Source organism: Lissotriton vulgaris, chromosome 3_2 (genome assembly GCF_964263255.1).
Source record: "Lissotriton vulgaris chromosome 3_2, aLisVul1.2, whole genome shotgun sequence".
Taxonomy (NCBI): Eukaryota; Metazoa; Chordata; class Amphibia; order Caudata; family Salamandridae; genus Lissotriton; species Lissotriton vulgaris.
In genome coordinates, this window is record NC_141690.1 from 248,188,024 (window position 1) to 248,202,863 (window position 14,840).

The window sequence follows — 14,840 nt, forward strand, 5'->3', positions numbered from 1 at the left end:
TTCAAGTTCGCGCTATAGAAAACTCTAAAAATAAATAAATAATCACCATTCCAGGCTTTGATTCTGATGCCAGTCTCCTTCCTCAACCATCTTTGGCTTGATGTACAGAAGAGCCACCACTCAGTTTCCAACGAGACTGATCCCCAACCTCTACCTCATCGCCAGTACTGTCAGAGGCCGGACCCCTTATTTGACTGTGACTCACACGGTTCAGGAATTTCAAAATGTTCCTTGTAAAACGGACATTGACGAGGAGGTGGACATCTGCTCCCCCCACTATACTGAAGAATAACTAAACCTGGACTTACAAAATGCAAATAGGCTGGCTACATCCCCAGAGACTGAGCTAGACTCGCCACCTAGGCCGCCAATGAAAGAAAGTGCCTCATTCACAGTAGTTGGGCAAAGGGAGGCTGAAGATTCGTTTGCAAGTAGGAAACTCTCATGAATTGACATTTTTAGTGTGGAATACTGATTTTGGGCCTCTGCCATGCTTTTTGTGTTTAACTTTTTTATACTGAACCGGGGTTATTTAAGTCTTAAATAACGTTTTTAAGATTGATTCAAAATCTAGTATTATAAAGAAACATCCGCTAGAATATTACTTGCCTTATTTTTACTTTATTCAGAAGATTCTTAAAACTCTGACCAATGTGAGATTTGTTTCTTGTATATGTGGTGCAATGAAATTATAAAAAAAATTAAAGGTCATCGGTGGCATGGTTCAGTTTCACCCAAGAAGAGTTTGCTCCCTGCACGATCATTTCACCTTGTAGTGTATCCCTTGCCCCCAATGCCAAGTGTATTCAAATTTAAAGATTCAGTTTCCCCATTTAGAGTGTTTTATGGTGGCAAAGAATCTTCAGAAGTATAGTGATCCTGTGGGGTATCTTCAACACCTACACCCTAACTCCCCTCACCCCCCCATTCCCGCAATTCTTGTGCGTGAATAGTAAATTCGCTCTTGCTGGATAATAATGCTGAATATGTAAATGTCAGTGGACACCATTGTGTGTGTGTGTGTGTTAAACAAAATTGCTAGTTTTGTCACTACTCGCTGTTACATAAAGGTATTAACAGCAACGTGTAATTGATTTTAGTTTTAAACCAAAGATTCAGTGTAGGTTGCAAAGAAAGCTCCTTTCACAACCCCAGTTAGGCGAAAACAGGTTGGAGATAGAGTTTAAGCTGACTAGTTAAACAAGACCTCTTCACATGAAACAGTGACTTCCTTTCCTCTTATCCAGTCTTATTTTCTTTGGCAGTAGTTTTATTCTCCCTTAGAGCAGTTTCTTTCACATTTGGGAATATTTTGAGTAAACAGCTTTCCAACACTGTCTGTATTAGATGTGCTATTAGGAAGAAGAGTGTTGCTGGCAGTGCACAGTGAGCGAGTGAACCGCTAAAGGTACGTTTCCGAGTTGTAAATGTGTGTGTGCATATACACATATGCAGCAGTGTTTGTGGTGTTGGTGTGTGTGTGTGTGTGTGTCTGTCTATAAATAGTGTCTCCAGCCTCTCCTTGGTGACTACTTAGTGCTCCTAAAGACATGCAGAAGAGAATTTTACATGGTCTTATCGTAGCAAAATACTGTTTTCAGGACCATAAAGGGATTCTTTAGTTCACAAACACTGAGCATGTTGTGTCAATGTACAAATATGCCACTGTTAAGTTTAGGCAAAAACAAACCATCCTTGTTTTGTTCCAAAAGCACCTTTACAAGCATCTATTAGATAAGTTCAGCCTGTGGTGAGGGCTGTCTTTGCTAATGTGCAATAGTTTGCAACCAGTTAACCATATAATATCCTATTATGACCTTTTGGTTTCTCTTCTATTCAAATTTTGTTTCGTTAGTTTTGGTCGTGAGAAGGTACCCCAGGCAAAAGCAAGTGTAAACCAATTCTTTTTTGTGACCACTCTTTAATTTAAAAGGTCTCAATATTTTGTTTGTCTTTCAATACTACTTTTGCCAGACCGTCACTATGGAACCTTGTATTATCAGAGGATTGAAGTGAACCTTCCCAGCACATATATCTTGTAGGAAAGTGGGATTTTGTTGCAGAACCCCCTAATGTGTGCTGGCTCTGATGCATCTTTGATTCAGTGTGCACTGGGTTACTGTTAACCAAGTTCCTAGTGCCTGTGTTTTTTTTTTTTACAAAACTGTCCCATTGTTTCCACAATTGGCACACCTCTGGCTTACACATAAGTCTCTTGTAAAAGGCGCCAGTCGACTAAGGACCCTGTGACCAGAGAAGGTCTCTCAGGGATGCAGCATGTATTGCCCTTCACCAAACACAAACACACTGCCACCTCAGCCTGCATGTTTTGGTGCAGATAAAAGTGAAGAGTCGACCTGGCACCCATCCTTGTGTTCCACGCATACCAGCACTGCAAGAGGCATAGGTAAGTCACCCTTTCAGCAGGCATTAGAGTCCTAAATCAGGGTACACTATACCTCCTGTGAGGGCATAAGTGCATGAGTAGATATTCCCTTATAGTGTCTAAGTCCATTCTTAGAGTGCACTGTGAAGCCTTACTGAGTACAAACCACTAATAAGTGCCTGATTGCTCTGCATCAGTCTGCCACCTATAGACTTGTTTCTGACCCCTTGAGGTGAGAGCCTTTTGATCGTGTGGGTCAGAAACAAAGCCTACTGTGGTTGGAGGTGATTCACACCTTACCCCCAACTAGGAACAGCTTAGAAAGGCTGTGATCCTCAAAGGCTTCCCATTCTTTATGTTGACCAGGGCCTCTCCAGCTAGTGGAAATGCCCACCCCGGCCAAGCTCCACTTTTGGCGTCAAGGTTGGTGGTAAAACTAGTAAACCAGAGACTTGTGACCCCTCTCATTCAGGCCACCCCTAAGGTGCCCGAGCTGAAGTGACCCCCTCCTTTAAAAATCCTCCATATTGTTTTGAAATATTTCCACCAGCAGGGTTTGGGGTAATACGTCCCACCCCTAGAGGAAGTAGACATACAAAGGTAAGTAGCCCACTATCTTCTACCTTTTCATCCCATAACGCTCCTAAATTAAGTCTTATGGGGCACCCCTGACACTTAATCCTCAGAGTTCCTTTAAGGCCTACGAAGGAAGAGGACATCCCGTGGACGTTTAGCAGAAGAAGACCGAAGACACCCACTGAGTTGACCTAGCCCTACCAGCCTGCCTACAGTCCTCGAAGATTCTGCAACCCAACAACCTCCAAAAGCCTCCAGAAGGACTGCTGCCTTAAACAAAGACCAAAACTTCAGAGAACAGCACCCCTGTTCAACAAGAATCTCCAAGAAAAGCCTCTGTGACCTGCGGAACTTTGAAATCCCACTCCAGATCCACCACAGCAGCAGATGCCTCCAGCCCCGAGTCCAAGTGGACCACCGGTCCCAGCGAGATTCCCCAGCAATTCAGAGCCCGAGTCCATTTTTGGCTGATCCCTCCTGGACTCCACACTGACGCCTGTAGCCTCAAGACGCGACCGGCTGGGATGTCAAAGGACACCCCTGCACATGCAGGCCCCAGGCCTTTGGTAGCCCAACCAACGATGTCCCGGTGACCCTAAACCTCAGAACCTACCTCCACAGCCACCGGTTTCCTTTGTCCAGCTTCCAGGTCGGTGCCTGCAGCCTTTGTTTGAAACAGTCTTCAACCATTGACTTGTATTGGGCGCCCGACGCTGTGTTGGCACTCTGCACCCGGATGTTTTTGTGCCTCTGAGGGTATATGTTTGGTGCTGCCTCGTTGCCCTCTCAATGCTTGTCTCAACCCCTGGAGGTTGACCTCCAACTCTGCTAACTTACCTTTAAGTTGCACAACTTGAAGTGCCCCCAGTCTACATAGGTTAACATTTAGCACCCAACTCAGAATTTGACCTCTGCACTCTGCTGCCCCAGTGCCACTGGTGGTGCAGTCTTGATGCTCACTTGAACCTTGCCCTGTGCTGACCTAAAACCCTGAAAACATTGTTTGTAAGTAAAGAACTTTCCTGTGAAATTGCATTCTTGTTTTCCTCCCGTAGGATTACAGTGCTCGATTGAAATATTGCTTAAGTGAACATTTTTCTGCATGGCAAAGTATTGCTATTTCTAAAACTGTATCTACCTGCTGAACTGAAGTCTTGCATTAAGTATTCATTTCCTGCATTGAAAAGGATTGCCAATTTGAAAACCATACTTACCTGCAACTAAGTTTCTTTTGTTCTAGTAATAAAGTATCTGATAGAGACTTCTAGCTGCAGATTCCTTACCTTTGAATTTCCCAAGGGTCAGGCTGGATTCGAAAACATTTGCTTGAGCAATATCCCTTGCGCGTGCCATCAGGTGACTCCATTCGGCTCCGCGTGATGTCGGCATTATTAGTTATGACGTCACGTATACCTATATAGGCGCCACATAGGTGCACAGACGTCAGTTCTTTTTACAATCAATTGATCTCGGATTTAGTCATTGTGTGTGTAATCATTTCTTACCTATGTGTGTACAACAAATACTAGCACTCCCCCCTATTAAGCCTAACTGCTCGCCCATACTTCTTCAAAGTAGAGCATTAGTATTATCTACTTTAACCTCTGTAAAGCCTCAGGGGATCTACTGGACGCTGTTCACACTATACCTTGCTTTGGTATAGTATATACAGAGCCAGCTTATTACATACATGACCAACATATTAAACATTGAATTTAAAGCTACATCTTAACAGAAAAAATGATAAGCCTGCCTCGTCCCAGGCACCATATTTGTTGAGCTTCAAAATGTGCATGGCGCAGTGGAGGAATGTGGCTCACTGATTAGAGCGGCAGACCTTGATGCGGAGGTCTGGCGTGGGACCAGGGTTCAATTCCCGACGCGGCAGGGTCCTGAGCCCAAAAATGTCCACGGACTCGATAATTCTCGCCTCGGTGCCTACTCTAATCATGGGGTCCCACGCTGCAACTCTGGGCAATAGCTTGCTTAATCTCCACTACGGCGGCCCACCCGCTGCGGGATGCCTGGCTTTCACCTTGGGGATGCCCAGTAGGGGTTATCTCACAGGGAAAAAGCCAGGACGGGTTCCCAAGGCAAGCGCCTTGATGCCTTTGGGTGATACGTGCGCTATATAAGTCGCAATACATGTACATTTACTGTACATGGTATTGGTGGCAACTTACGGTGTACTCTACTCAAATGTATGCAAGGTGTGAGCGGAGGCTTACATTTCATGCAGACATTAATGTTCTGTAAACAAGAAAACAATTCACAATAGACCTATTTCTAATGGATTCTTCTAACCACTGCTTTAATCAGTCAGTGGTTGACACCAAGGAACTAGACCACAGAGCATCCTGATGTCTTTTTGACTCTATTGAGAGAGAGAGTGGCGAGGATGGAACAAGATCCACCTGGAATTACGCTAAGGCCTCCAGCTGGGCTACCTCTGCCATGTCTGCCCAATTGCCAGCTGTGCCTTCTGAATCTGCTTCAGGTTCAGCTCCGAATGCAAAGCAGTTTCCTCACCCGGCGCCATCATGCATGTCCATTTTTTCAGAGTTGAAACCGACCCCCAACGACTCTATGGGAGAATTTCGCGCACATAGTGCTGTCTGACTCTGAATCAAATCCATTCACTCTGAGCCAAATCCATCCCTCCCTCGTACAATGCAGCACACGTGTTCAGTACCTGGTGCCAATCCCTTCAGACTCCAATATGACAATGCCTCTCCCTAGAAGTTGCTCACTACAACAGCTTTCTGGACTCTGACCAGTGTCAGCCTGCATCTGGATCAGGATGATTATGATATTTCCTACACTCACCTGATACTGGTACCTACCCCCCCCCCCCCCCCCCCCCCCTAACCAGTCATTCCACTGAAGAGTCTGCATTTTGCCATGGTCCTTAGAAATGTTGCTCAGGTGCTAGACCTGTAACTTCCTTTAGTTGAAGTAAAAACGAATGTACTTCTAGAGGTTTTACAACCAGGGCAATCCTCCTTAAAGCCTCGGTTTCCTTTTAATGAGACATTGGAAAGTTGGGTGAAACCTTGCTTTTCTCTCCATTAAGCAGACAATTCGCACATCGCCACAGACGAGCTTCAGGTGCCCTAGCCTTTTTGTCCCAGCATCCAACCCCAGAAAGCCTGATTGTACAGGCGTCCACCAGCAGGATCAACCCAAACTCCTTCCTCATGACCCTGCCAGATAAGAAGTTGAAGAGAACGGAGGCTTGCCGGATGAGAATGTTCTCTTCTGACAGCCCAGCCTTGCCCTTGGATCCGTCAGCACCAGCTGGTTGCGGAGACACTACTCCCACACATTCTGGGACAGACCAGTGTCCTAAAATGTGCTTAATATGAGCAATACACTTCCACTGTATGAGGAAACAATCTCACCTCCATCTTGCGCACAGGAACAGACTAGGGGATTACAAAATAAAACCCATAGGCATCCATACTTTGCCAATGTTTTTAAGTACTTGATCTGGGCATCCCTTTACCTCCTCTTTCCATATTAATTGTTAACATCCACGGATCCATATCTAGCTTACATAATTATATGGCTGCCTCCTCCTTTGGTTGCTACACTTTTTATAGTGAATTCCCTGCAACGTTTTTTTTACTCAAGTAAGGCTTGCCTGATATAACCAGTCAAACTGCTGCTATGGTTCCTGTGATGCTGAAGATGTCCTATGCTTTGTAGTGGATTGCACATTACCATTCAAGCAGTCATCTTCCCCTGCAAGAAAGGTCTTGGTTGTGTTTGATATAATCTTTAGTATTCAATTACAAGAAATCACACAATGCTGGTCTTTCATTAGGTCACACTAGGTGTATTTATTATTCCTCCTTCTAGTGACCTGATGAACTTTTCTCATGTAATCACAGGCCTCAGATCTTGTTTTTTCCAGTATGAAGATTAATACCTGATCCTAAAATCACGGGTACGCTATTGTATCCTTCTAGCTGTTCTAAAGATTATTTGTAGATAGGCACTTGCAAAAGATATGAATCAATATACCTGGTGCTGGAGAGATAAGTTAAGGCACATTTTCACTATGGCACTTTTCTAGAAGGGAAATAGGCTATTTTTGTATCAGTGATTCAACCCACAGCAACTGTCAGGTCATGGGTTAGTTCTACAAATTACACAAACTTGCACTTGATTATGTGATAACTGTGCGATATATTCTATAAATTGCAAGTAGGTAGCCGCAAATTACGTACAATACTTTGTTTTATTCTCATATTATTCTCATATTGTAACACTTATGATTGCTTGTCCCTGAACTCCATCTAAGTGAAACTTCCTACTCTTCCTCATAAACGTTTTGGCATCCCACACTTCCATGCTGACTGACGTGCCACTGTTTAACCTGCCTACCTAGATTCGAACATCAAGAATCTCTAGAGGAACAAAATAATTTTGCCATTAACTTATACTTTAGCAAGCATGGCTTGGACAAGCATTACTAAATACTACAAATTATATATTTGAAAAACTTTTTATCAAAAAGCAAAACAGCAGTTGTGTGCTATAGGGGCTGAACAGGCATGTTAAACACTTCACAAAATGCTGGAGTATTCCTTTCATAGTGCAGCATAAGACAATTTAGCTTTTGCAACAATTTTGTCTGGAAAAGCATTATGTAGATTCAAATTGAACCTTACGCAAGCACCAAATGCATCAAAAAACATTTGAAGCAATATTCTACAATTGTGACTATTGAAACTACTCCACTTCAGCCTCTGAGGCTTCATGATTGAGTGATGATGACAGCTGAGACAAGTCTTTTCCATCCCTTAGAAGAACACATTACTTACCTTCAATAAAGTCTTTTCATGGAGAGAGACTATCTAACCCCAGATTCCTCACCTTGTAAATTTCCTCAAGCCCCAGACTGTCTCTGAAAACTTTCCAGCAATTCCCTTGCACACCAGTAGGCGGCATTGTGTGGCTCTGTGCTAATGTGATGTCATACCCCTATATATTCACCACCTCCCCAGTTTCTTTCTGATGTCTATTCATGCCATCGGACCAAGAGCCATGAAAATCAGATAGTACAGTGGTCAGATCATTTACATTTGGCATCTTATTAAAGGAAATAATGGTCAACTACACAGAATGGGGAGGAGGGCGACTTGGTGAGTATTCTCCAGTTAGATAGTCTCTACCAAAAATGACATTACTGAAGTTAAATATCATATTTTTCTGATAGAGACTTCAAGACGTAGATTCCTCACCTTGTGAATAGACACCAAAGCAGTTCAAAAGCAGTACATTTCCTGCAGTTCCAATGCCACCATCCTGTTTCCGGAGTCCAGGGCAGAAAGAACCTGGACTAAGGTGATTATCTTGAATTTCTCCTTTCCCCTGGAAGAAGGTGAGAGGGCAAACATCTAAGGTGGGCGAATGCTTCTGCCCTTTCTCTGTACTAAAAAATAGTGGAAATAACATCTAGTTACTGAGGTCAGAACTTTCTCTCAATGGCTTCTTTGGCCAAAAGAGCCTGGAATTCCTGCAGCAAAATGGACAAATGGTCCTCAGACAGCAGCTCTGGTGTAAGTGGAATAGGCAGGGGGATATAAATGAATGGCACTCCGTAATCTTGCTGGATGACCAGCAGGACTCACTTGTAGGATATTATTGCTGGCTACCCATGGAGAAAAGGAGCGATCCTGCCTCCAACAGGGTGACCGTGTACAGCTAAGGGCAAACTAAAGCAGCTGTGAGGCTGATACTGGGAGGTGCTGGAGAACGGAGAAGTTTATTGTACCTGCATCCTGGACTTTGCCTGCTGGACCACCTCCCTCTGCCTCGAAAGGACTGGGTCACTTGCTGTTGCTGTGGGGGATCTTGGCATTGTCTGAATAAGAAACCTCTAGTGATATCTTAAAAGGAGCAACATGGTTTGGGTTATTGCCTTGAGGGCCTAGAGAAGCAGAGGGAGTTGCTCTACTGTCTTTGAAGCTCTCTGTGTTGGAGTATGCTTTTTGAACAAAGAGACTAGGCTCAAAGGGTATATCCATAAGTGATGCTTCTATCTTATCAACTCATGGCGATGCTGCACCACCCTATTGCCCACTGCCCTGCCTAGGAGTCAGTTGTGTTTAGTCCCGAACGCATGACATTTAGCTGCATCCTGAATGGTTTGTGCTAAATTTGCCCTAAGTTGTTCTGGGACAGCTGGCAAAATTCCAGCAAGAGTCCCAAAACGTGGAGACCTAGACCCTGAACTGAGGAGTGAGGAGACTAAGCTCATTTAAGAATTTGATTAGGCTTTTTGCTGTGCCACTGACCTAAAGCGCATGGAATCCAACCTGCCTCCTAAGAGAGAGAAACCTGCAGGTGGTGTCTGTACCAGAACCAGGCAAATTACAGTTGTTGGGGTCTGTCAAGCCTATGAACACTGTGGCAATTGATAATGTGAGCCCTAGGATCTTAAACATAATCTCTCTAGGAGTATGTTTCCCACAGTAATCACAGATCAATGACTAAGCTTATTTGTATGCAAAAAAAGACCATGCACTGCTATTCGTGCTTCTCATACCAAGAGTTGTACATGTGGTGGATTTCACCTCTGAAGACCAGAGCTGCGCCCGTGGTTGACATTGCGGCTAAGAGTTATGTATGTGGTAAATATTGCCACCAAAATCATGAACTGTACCTGTAATAGTCCTTGCTACCAAAATTGAGAGAGAGCGTGTGGTGGTCGCCTCTGAGAAGAGTGTCCCCATGTCTGCCTTTGTGCTGGTGTGACATGACACCCAATGCATCCCATCTGTGGGGCGTCTGACTTGCTATCCTTCGCAGAGTGACCCAAAAGCAGGTCTGATGTCTGCTGAGAGCCTCCACTTATATTCAGTACTTAACAATGCACAAAGACTCCAGACAACAGCGCACTCTGCCCCATCATAGTGCGGCCTGCCTGATGCAAAGGCTGTGTCTGCTGCTAGTATGCTTCCACACAGAAGCGGGAGAGGGTCAAGGCACGTGTTGCTGGGGATGACTGTTGAAACTGACATGAAGACCTGCATGTGGTTGAAATTGTTTATAAGGAGACTAAAACGAGAGGAGGGAATTAAGGGTAGTAACAGGAGCAGTAATCATAGTACCAGTATAACGTTGTTTCTAATGTTATTATCTGTGTGATGTTCTATTTAGAGTGTGTGTATTATAGCACTTTTCTTATCTAAGAAAAGCACTAGATTGAACATAGTTATTGTGCTGCTGGTCTGTTTGTCGAGCTTACTTGGCCTTACCTTGAAATGAAATGAAATGAAATTAGATTTATAGAGCGCGTGGTTGCCCTTGAGCGTCCCAGCGCTACCTTAACAGAAAAAACAGAAACAAAACCTTATTCTCCTGATAAGCCTGTGTGTGCTCTCCATCATTACTACAAGTTCTGAAGGGGTTGTACTTTTCCCAGCCATGGTAGGAGAGGCACTGGAGAAATCTGAGGCAGACCACCCCAGACGACTTATCTTAGTCCTAATATTTGACCACACCTTAAGCAAAAAGTAAAAACTGGCTTCAGATTACTTCTAAATATAATTGACTATATATTTTGCACAAGTGTAAAAATGATTTAAGGATTTCAGTTACAAGAACATTTACAGTATATGGTGAGCTGCATTATACCCTTACAAGGTACTTTTTAACACATGAATTTCTAAGATGTATACAGATATATGTGATAGCCGAGTGGGTCTTTCCACTGATTGCTTCAGATATAGATCAATTTAGTTTGCAAGTCTGCCAACACAAGCACAATAAACTCCATTAGTAACCCATATTATTTATAACTACATAGAACTGCATAACTTTTTTTTTAATAAAAAAAACATCAAGTTAAGCATGTCAAATATGTATATCCAAATCCCAGAAATCGTGGGTTAGTCAAGTTTTTTGGTACTTCTACAAATTTGAGAGGTATACTCATAAAGTGTTTTTATTTTGTCTTCCAGATTGCATTTTCACAGCACAGCAACTTTATGGACCTTGTACAGTTCTTTGTAACATTTTTCAGGTGTGTATCGAATATATTTAATATTTTGGTTCTTTGTTATGAATTACAATCATGATGAGTTACAAAATGTGTTTTGATAATCAAAGAATGTCTGAACTAAGTATAATATGAATTTTTTTTAAAAGCCTACTTTATTGTAATTAGTGTAGTACTTTCAAATATGTTACTAGGTCTTCTACATGATAGTACATTACATTATCTCGCTCCCCCTCCGCTGCAGCGCCCCGTGCGCCAGTGTCTCCCTCCTGTTACCGCCTCCTGTGCTGGTGCCCCCTGCACCCTGGCTCCTGTCTCGCACCACTGCCACTGCGTGACCGGTACCCCCGCTGCTGAGTGCCTGAGCCCCTTGACCCCTTCTTGATTTTCTGTACCCCCGCTGCTGTGTGCCTGTGCCCCCTGACCCCTTCTTGATTTTCTGTACCCCCGCTGCTGTGTGACTGTGCCCCCTGCCCATTTTCGCGATTTTGTCTTCTTCGTTCTTTTGACACCCCCCCTCCCCTCCCCCGCGTGGTGCCCGTACCCCTGCCCGTCGTGTATTTCCCGCTGCTGCCTCCCCTGCGGCCCGCCCCTGTGCCCATTCGCTGCCCGTCCTACCCTCCCGCCTCCCAGCTTAATCCCCCCCTCCCCACCGCCCCTTAAATGGTGGCCGCGCGCCAAAGGCGCGCCTAAGGCAAGCCCGTTTGCGCCCGTCCGCGCCTGGACCGCGCCCAGCGCCAGAACCCCTTGCCTCCACACCACCCAGGACTACCGCTACGACACCAACACCCTCATCGCTCTCAACCACGGACGAACCTTCAGCTGCTACAAAGCCACCCCCAAGCGCACTCACAGCCCCTTCTCCTGCCGGAACTGCAGCTTCTCCTGCATCAAAGACGCAGATGCACCCACAGCAACGGAACCCAACCGACTGCGTGGCATCCTGCTCAACACCTGCTCCGCGCGCAAGCACGCCATCTAGCTCTGGGACCTACTCACCACCACATCACCAGACGTGGCCTTCTTGACCAAGACCTGGATGAACGAAGCCCCCACCTCAGACATCGCAGTGGCCATCCCCGACGGATACAAGATCTCCCACAGAGACCGCACCAACTGAGTCGAAGGAGGTATCGCCATAATCCACAAGAACACCATCAAGGTCTCCACAAACACCAACGACACCCTCACCACCGACGAACACATGCACTTCAAGATCCACACGGACCCCAAGACCACCCTCAGAGGCTCCCTCGTCTACAGACCACCCGGCCCACATCACCAATTCTGCAACTCCATCGCCGACTTCATCAGCACGCGCACTGACCTCCACCAACTACATCCTGCTTGGCGATCTGAACTACCATCTGGAAAACAACAACGACAGCAACTCCTCCACCCTGGTCGACAACCTCGCCACCCTCGGACTGAAACAGATCGTCACAACCCCGACCCACATCGCTGGCCACACGCTCAATGCCATCTTCTCTTCCAGCCCACACTCTGCCTTCAGCCACGCTTCTGAGCTCACCTGGACCGACCACCACTGCGTCCACTTCACCTTCCAGAAACCCATCAAACACCACCGCACCCCACAGATCCCCCGCAGATGCTGGGGCAAAGTCACCAAGGACCTACTAGAAACACACCTCACACTCAATCCACCGACCCCGAGGATGGGGCCCGCACCCTCAGACTCTGGATGGAAGACTGTGCCAACACCTTAGCACCAGTGAGACAACCCACCAACAGACACCAGCCAGAGAGCCAGCTGGTTCACCCCGGAGCTCCTGGCCTCCATGTGCACCTGCCGTAAACTTGAAAACTTCTTGCTCAGCGATAGAACGCCCGCCAACTGCGCAGCCCACAAAGACACCATTCACAACCATCAGGACCACCAAAAGAGCCTCATTCAAAGACCGCCTCGACAGCAGCGCCCACAACAGCAAAGAGCTTTTCAACATTGTGAAAGAACTTTCCAATCCTAGATCCTGCACCAATGACATTCCGCCTTCACAAGCCCTGTGCGACAACCTCGCTGCTGGAAGCACGCCGAGATCAACGCCCAACTAAAGAAACCCAAGGGCAGACCCGAGCGACCTCAAGAACTTCCGGCCCATCTCCCTGCTCCTGTTCCCTGCGAAAGTCATCGAAAAGCTCACCAGCTACCTAGAAAACAGCATCCTGGACCCATCCCAGTCAGGCTTCCGCAGCAACCACAGCACCGAGACTACCCTCATCGCTGCCACAGACGACATCAGAATCCTACTCCACAACGGCGAAACAGCAGCCCTCACCTCCCTCTCCGCCGCCTTCGACACGGTCTGCCACCACACACTACGCACACACCTCCACGATGCAGGGATCCGAGACAAGGCCCTGGATTGAACCACCACCTCCTTCCTCTCCGAAAGAACCCAGAGAGTCCGCCTCCCCCCGTTCCAATCCGGAGCCACCAAAACCATCTGCGGCGTCCCGCAGGGATCCTGCCTCAGCCCGACACTGTTCAACGTCTGCATGGCTCCCCTCGCTCGCATAGCCAGACTACACAACCTTAACATAATCTCCTATGCTGACGACACCCAGCTGATCCTCTCCCTCACCAAGGACCCCCTCACCGCCAAATCCAACCTGCACCAGAGTATGAAGGCCGTCGCCGATTGGATGGAGGCTAGCCAGCTCAAGCTGAACACGGCAAGACGGAGATCCTCATCCTTGGGCCCAGCCCCTCAGCGTGGAACGATTCCTGGTGGCCAACATCACTGGGAACCCCCCCGGCACCAACCAACCACGCACGCAACCAAGGAGTCATCCTCGACTCAAAGTTCAGCATGACCAACCTAGTCAACGCAGTCTCCTCCTCCTGCTTCCACACCCTCCGTATGCTCCGCAAGATCTACAGATGGATCCCGGTGGACACACGAAAAACTGTCACCCACGCCCTCGTCAGCAGTCGACTCGACTATGGAAACGCCCTCTACGCCGGAGCCCCGTCCAAACTCATCAACAGACTCAAAAGAATCCAGAACGCCTCCGCACACCTGATCCTAGATGTCCCACGCCGAGACCACATCACCCCGCACCCGAGAGACCTGCACTGGCTCCCCGTCGACAAAAGAATCACATTCATACTCGTGATCCACGCACACAAGGCACTCCACAAGACCGACCCAGCCCATCTCAACAGCCGACTGTCCTTCTATGCACCCAGCAGGAAACTCCGCTCCACCGACCTGTCCCTGGCCGCCGTCCCGCGCATCCACAGAACCACTTCCGGGGGCAGATCCTTCTCCCACCGCGCTGCCAAGACCTGGAACACCCTCCCCCTCCACCTACGACGGACAGCAGACGTCCCGGCCTTCAGAAGACTGCTCAAGACCTGGCTCTTCGACCACTAGCTGCAGAAATCCCCTCACCACCTGATTCCACAGGCGGTTTGTTTCACAGACGTTGTCAAGGCTTACTTTAAAAAATAAAGTCCCCCTTGAAAAATCCTGGTTTCCCATCCATAGTTTCAGCACCAGCAGCTTAGTGCTCCTTTGACATCTGTGCCGGTCTACCTTCTCCCTATCAGTGATCCTGCCTAAGATACACTTTCTATGAGTTCTGTGCCATTGGCTGTCTTCTCAAGAATGCCTCTTGTCTAATGAAGTCCTCGTCAGTGGAGTTTTCCAAAACCATATCAACAGCAAACCTACAGTTTGCGCTAGTGAAGGCTAGTGTCTCATCAACCTGGTCCCTATCAAAGCATCTTGTTTGTGGTTCCTGCCTCCTGAGCAGGTCCATCATCTGCACCCCCCCCCCTCTTCAACACATATCATTTTGATGCCCAACTAGTGAGCTCTCCATGGCCTTGGCTCAGACAGC

The 14,840-nt window shown here is 46.9% G+C and overlaps 1 protein-coding gene across 1 annotated transcript in view; it reads left to right on the plus strand.

Annotated features, from left to right (window-relative positions):
- Positions 1 to 14,840, plus strand: part of ATRN (attractin) — a 960,574-nt gene that overhangs the window by 759,468 nt on the left and 186,266 nt on the right. Inside the window, exon 25 of the mRNA XM_086964304.1 lies at positions 10,936 to 10,997. Within this exon, the coding sequence (XP_086820430.1) occupies positions 10,936 to 10,997 (62 nt within the window). The remainder of the gene's footprint in view (positions 1 to 10,935; positions 10,998 to 14,840) is intronic.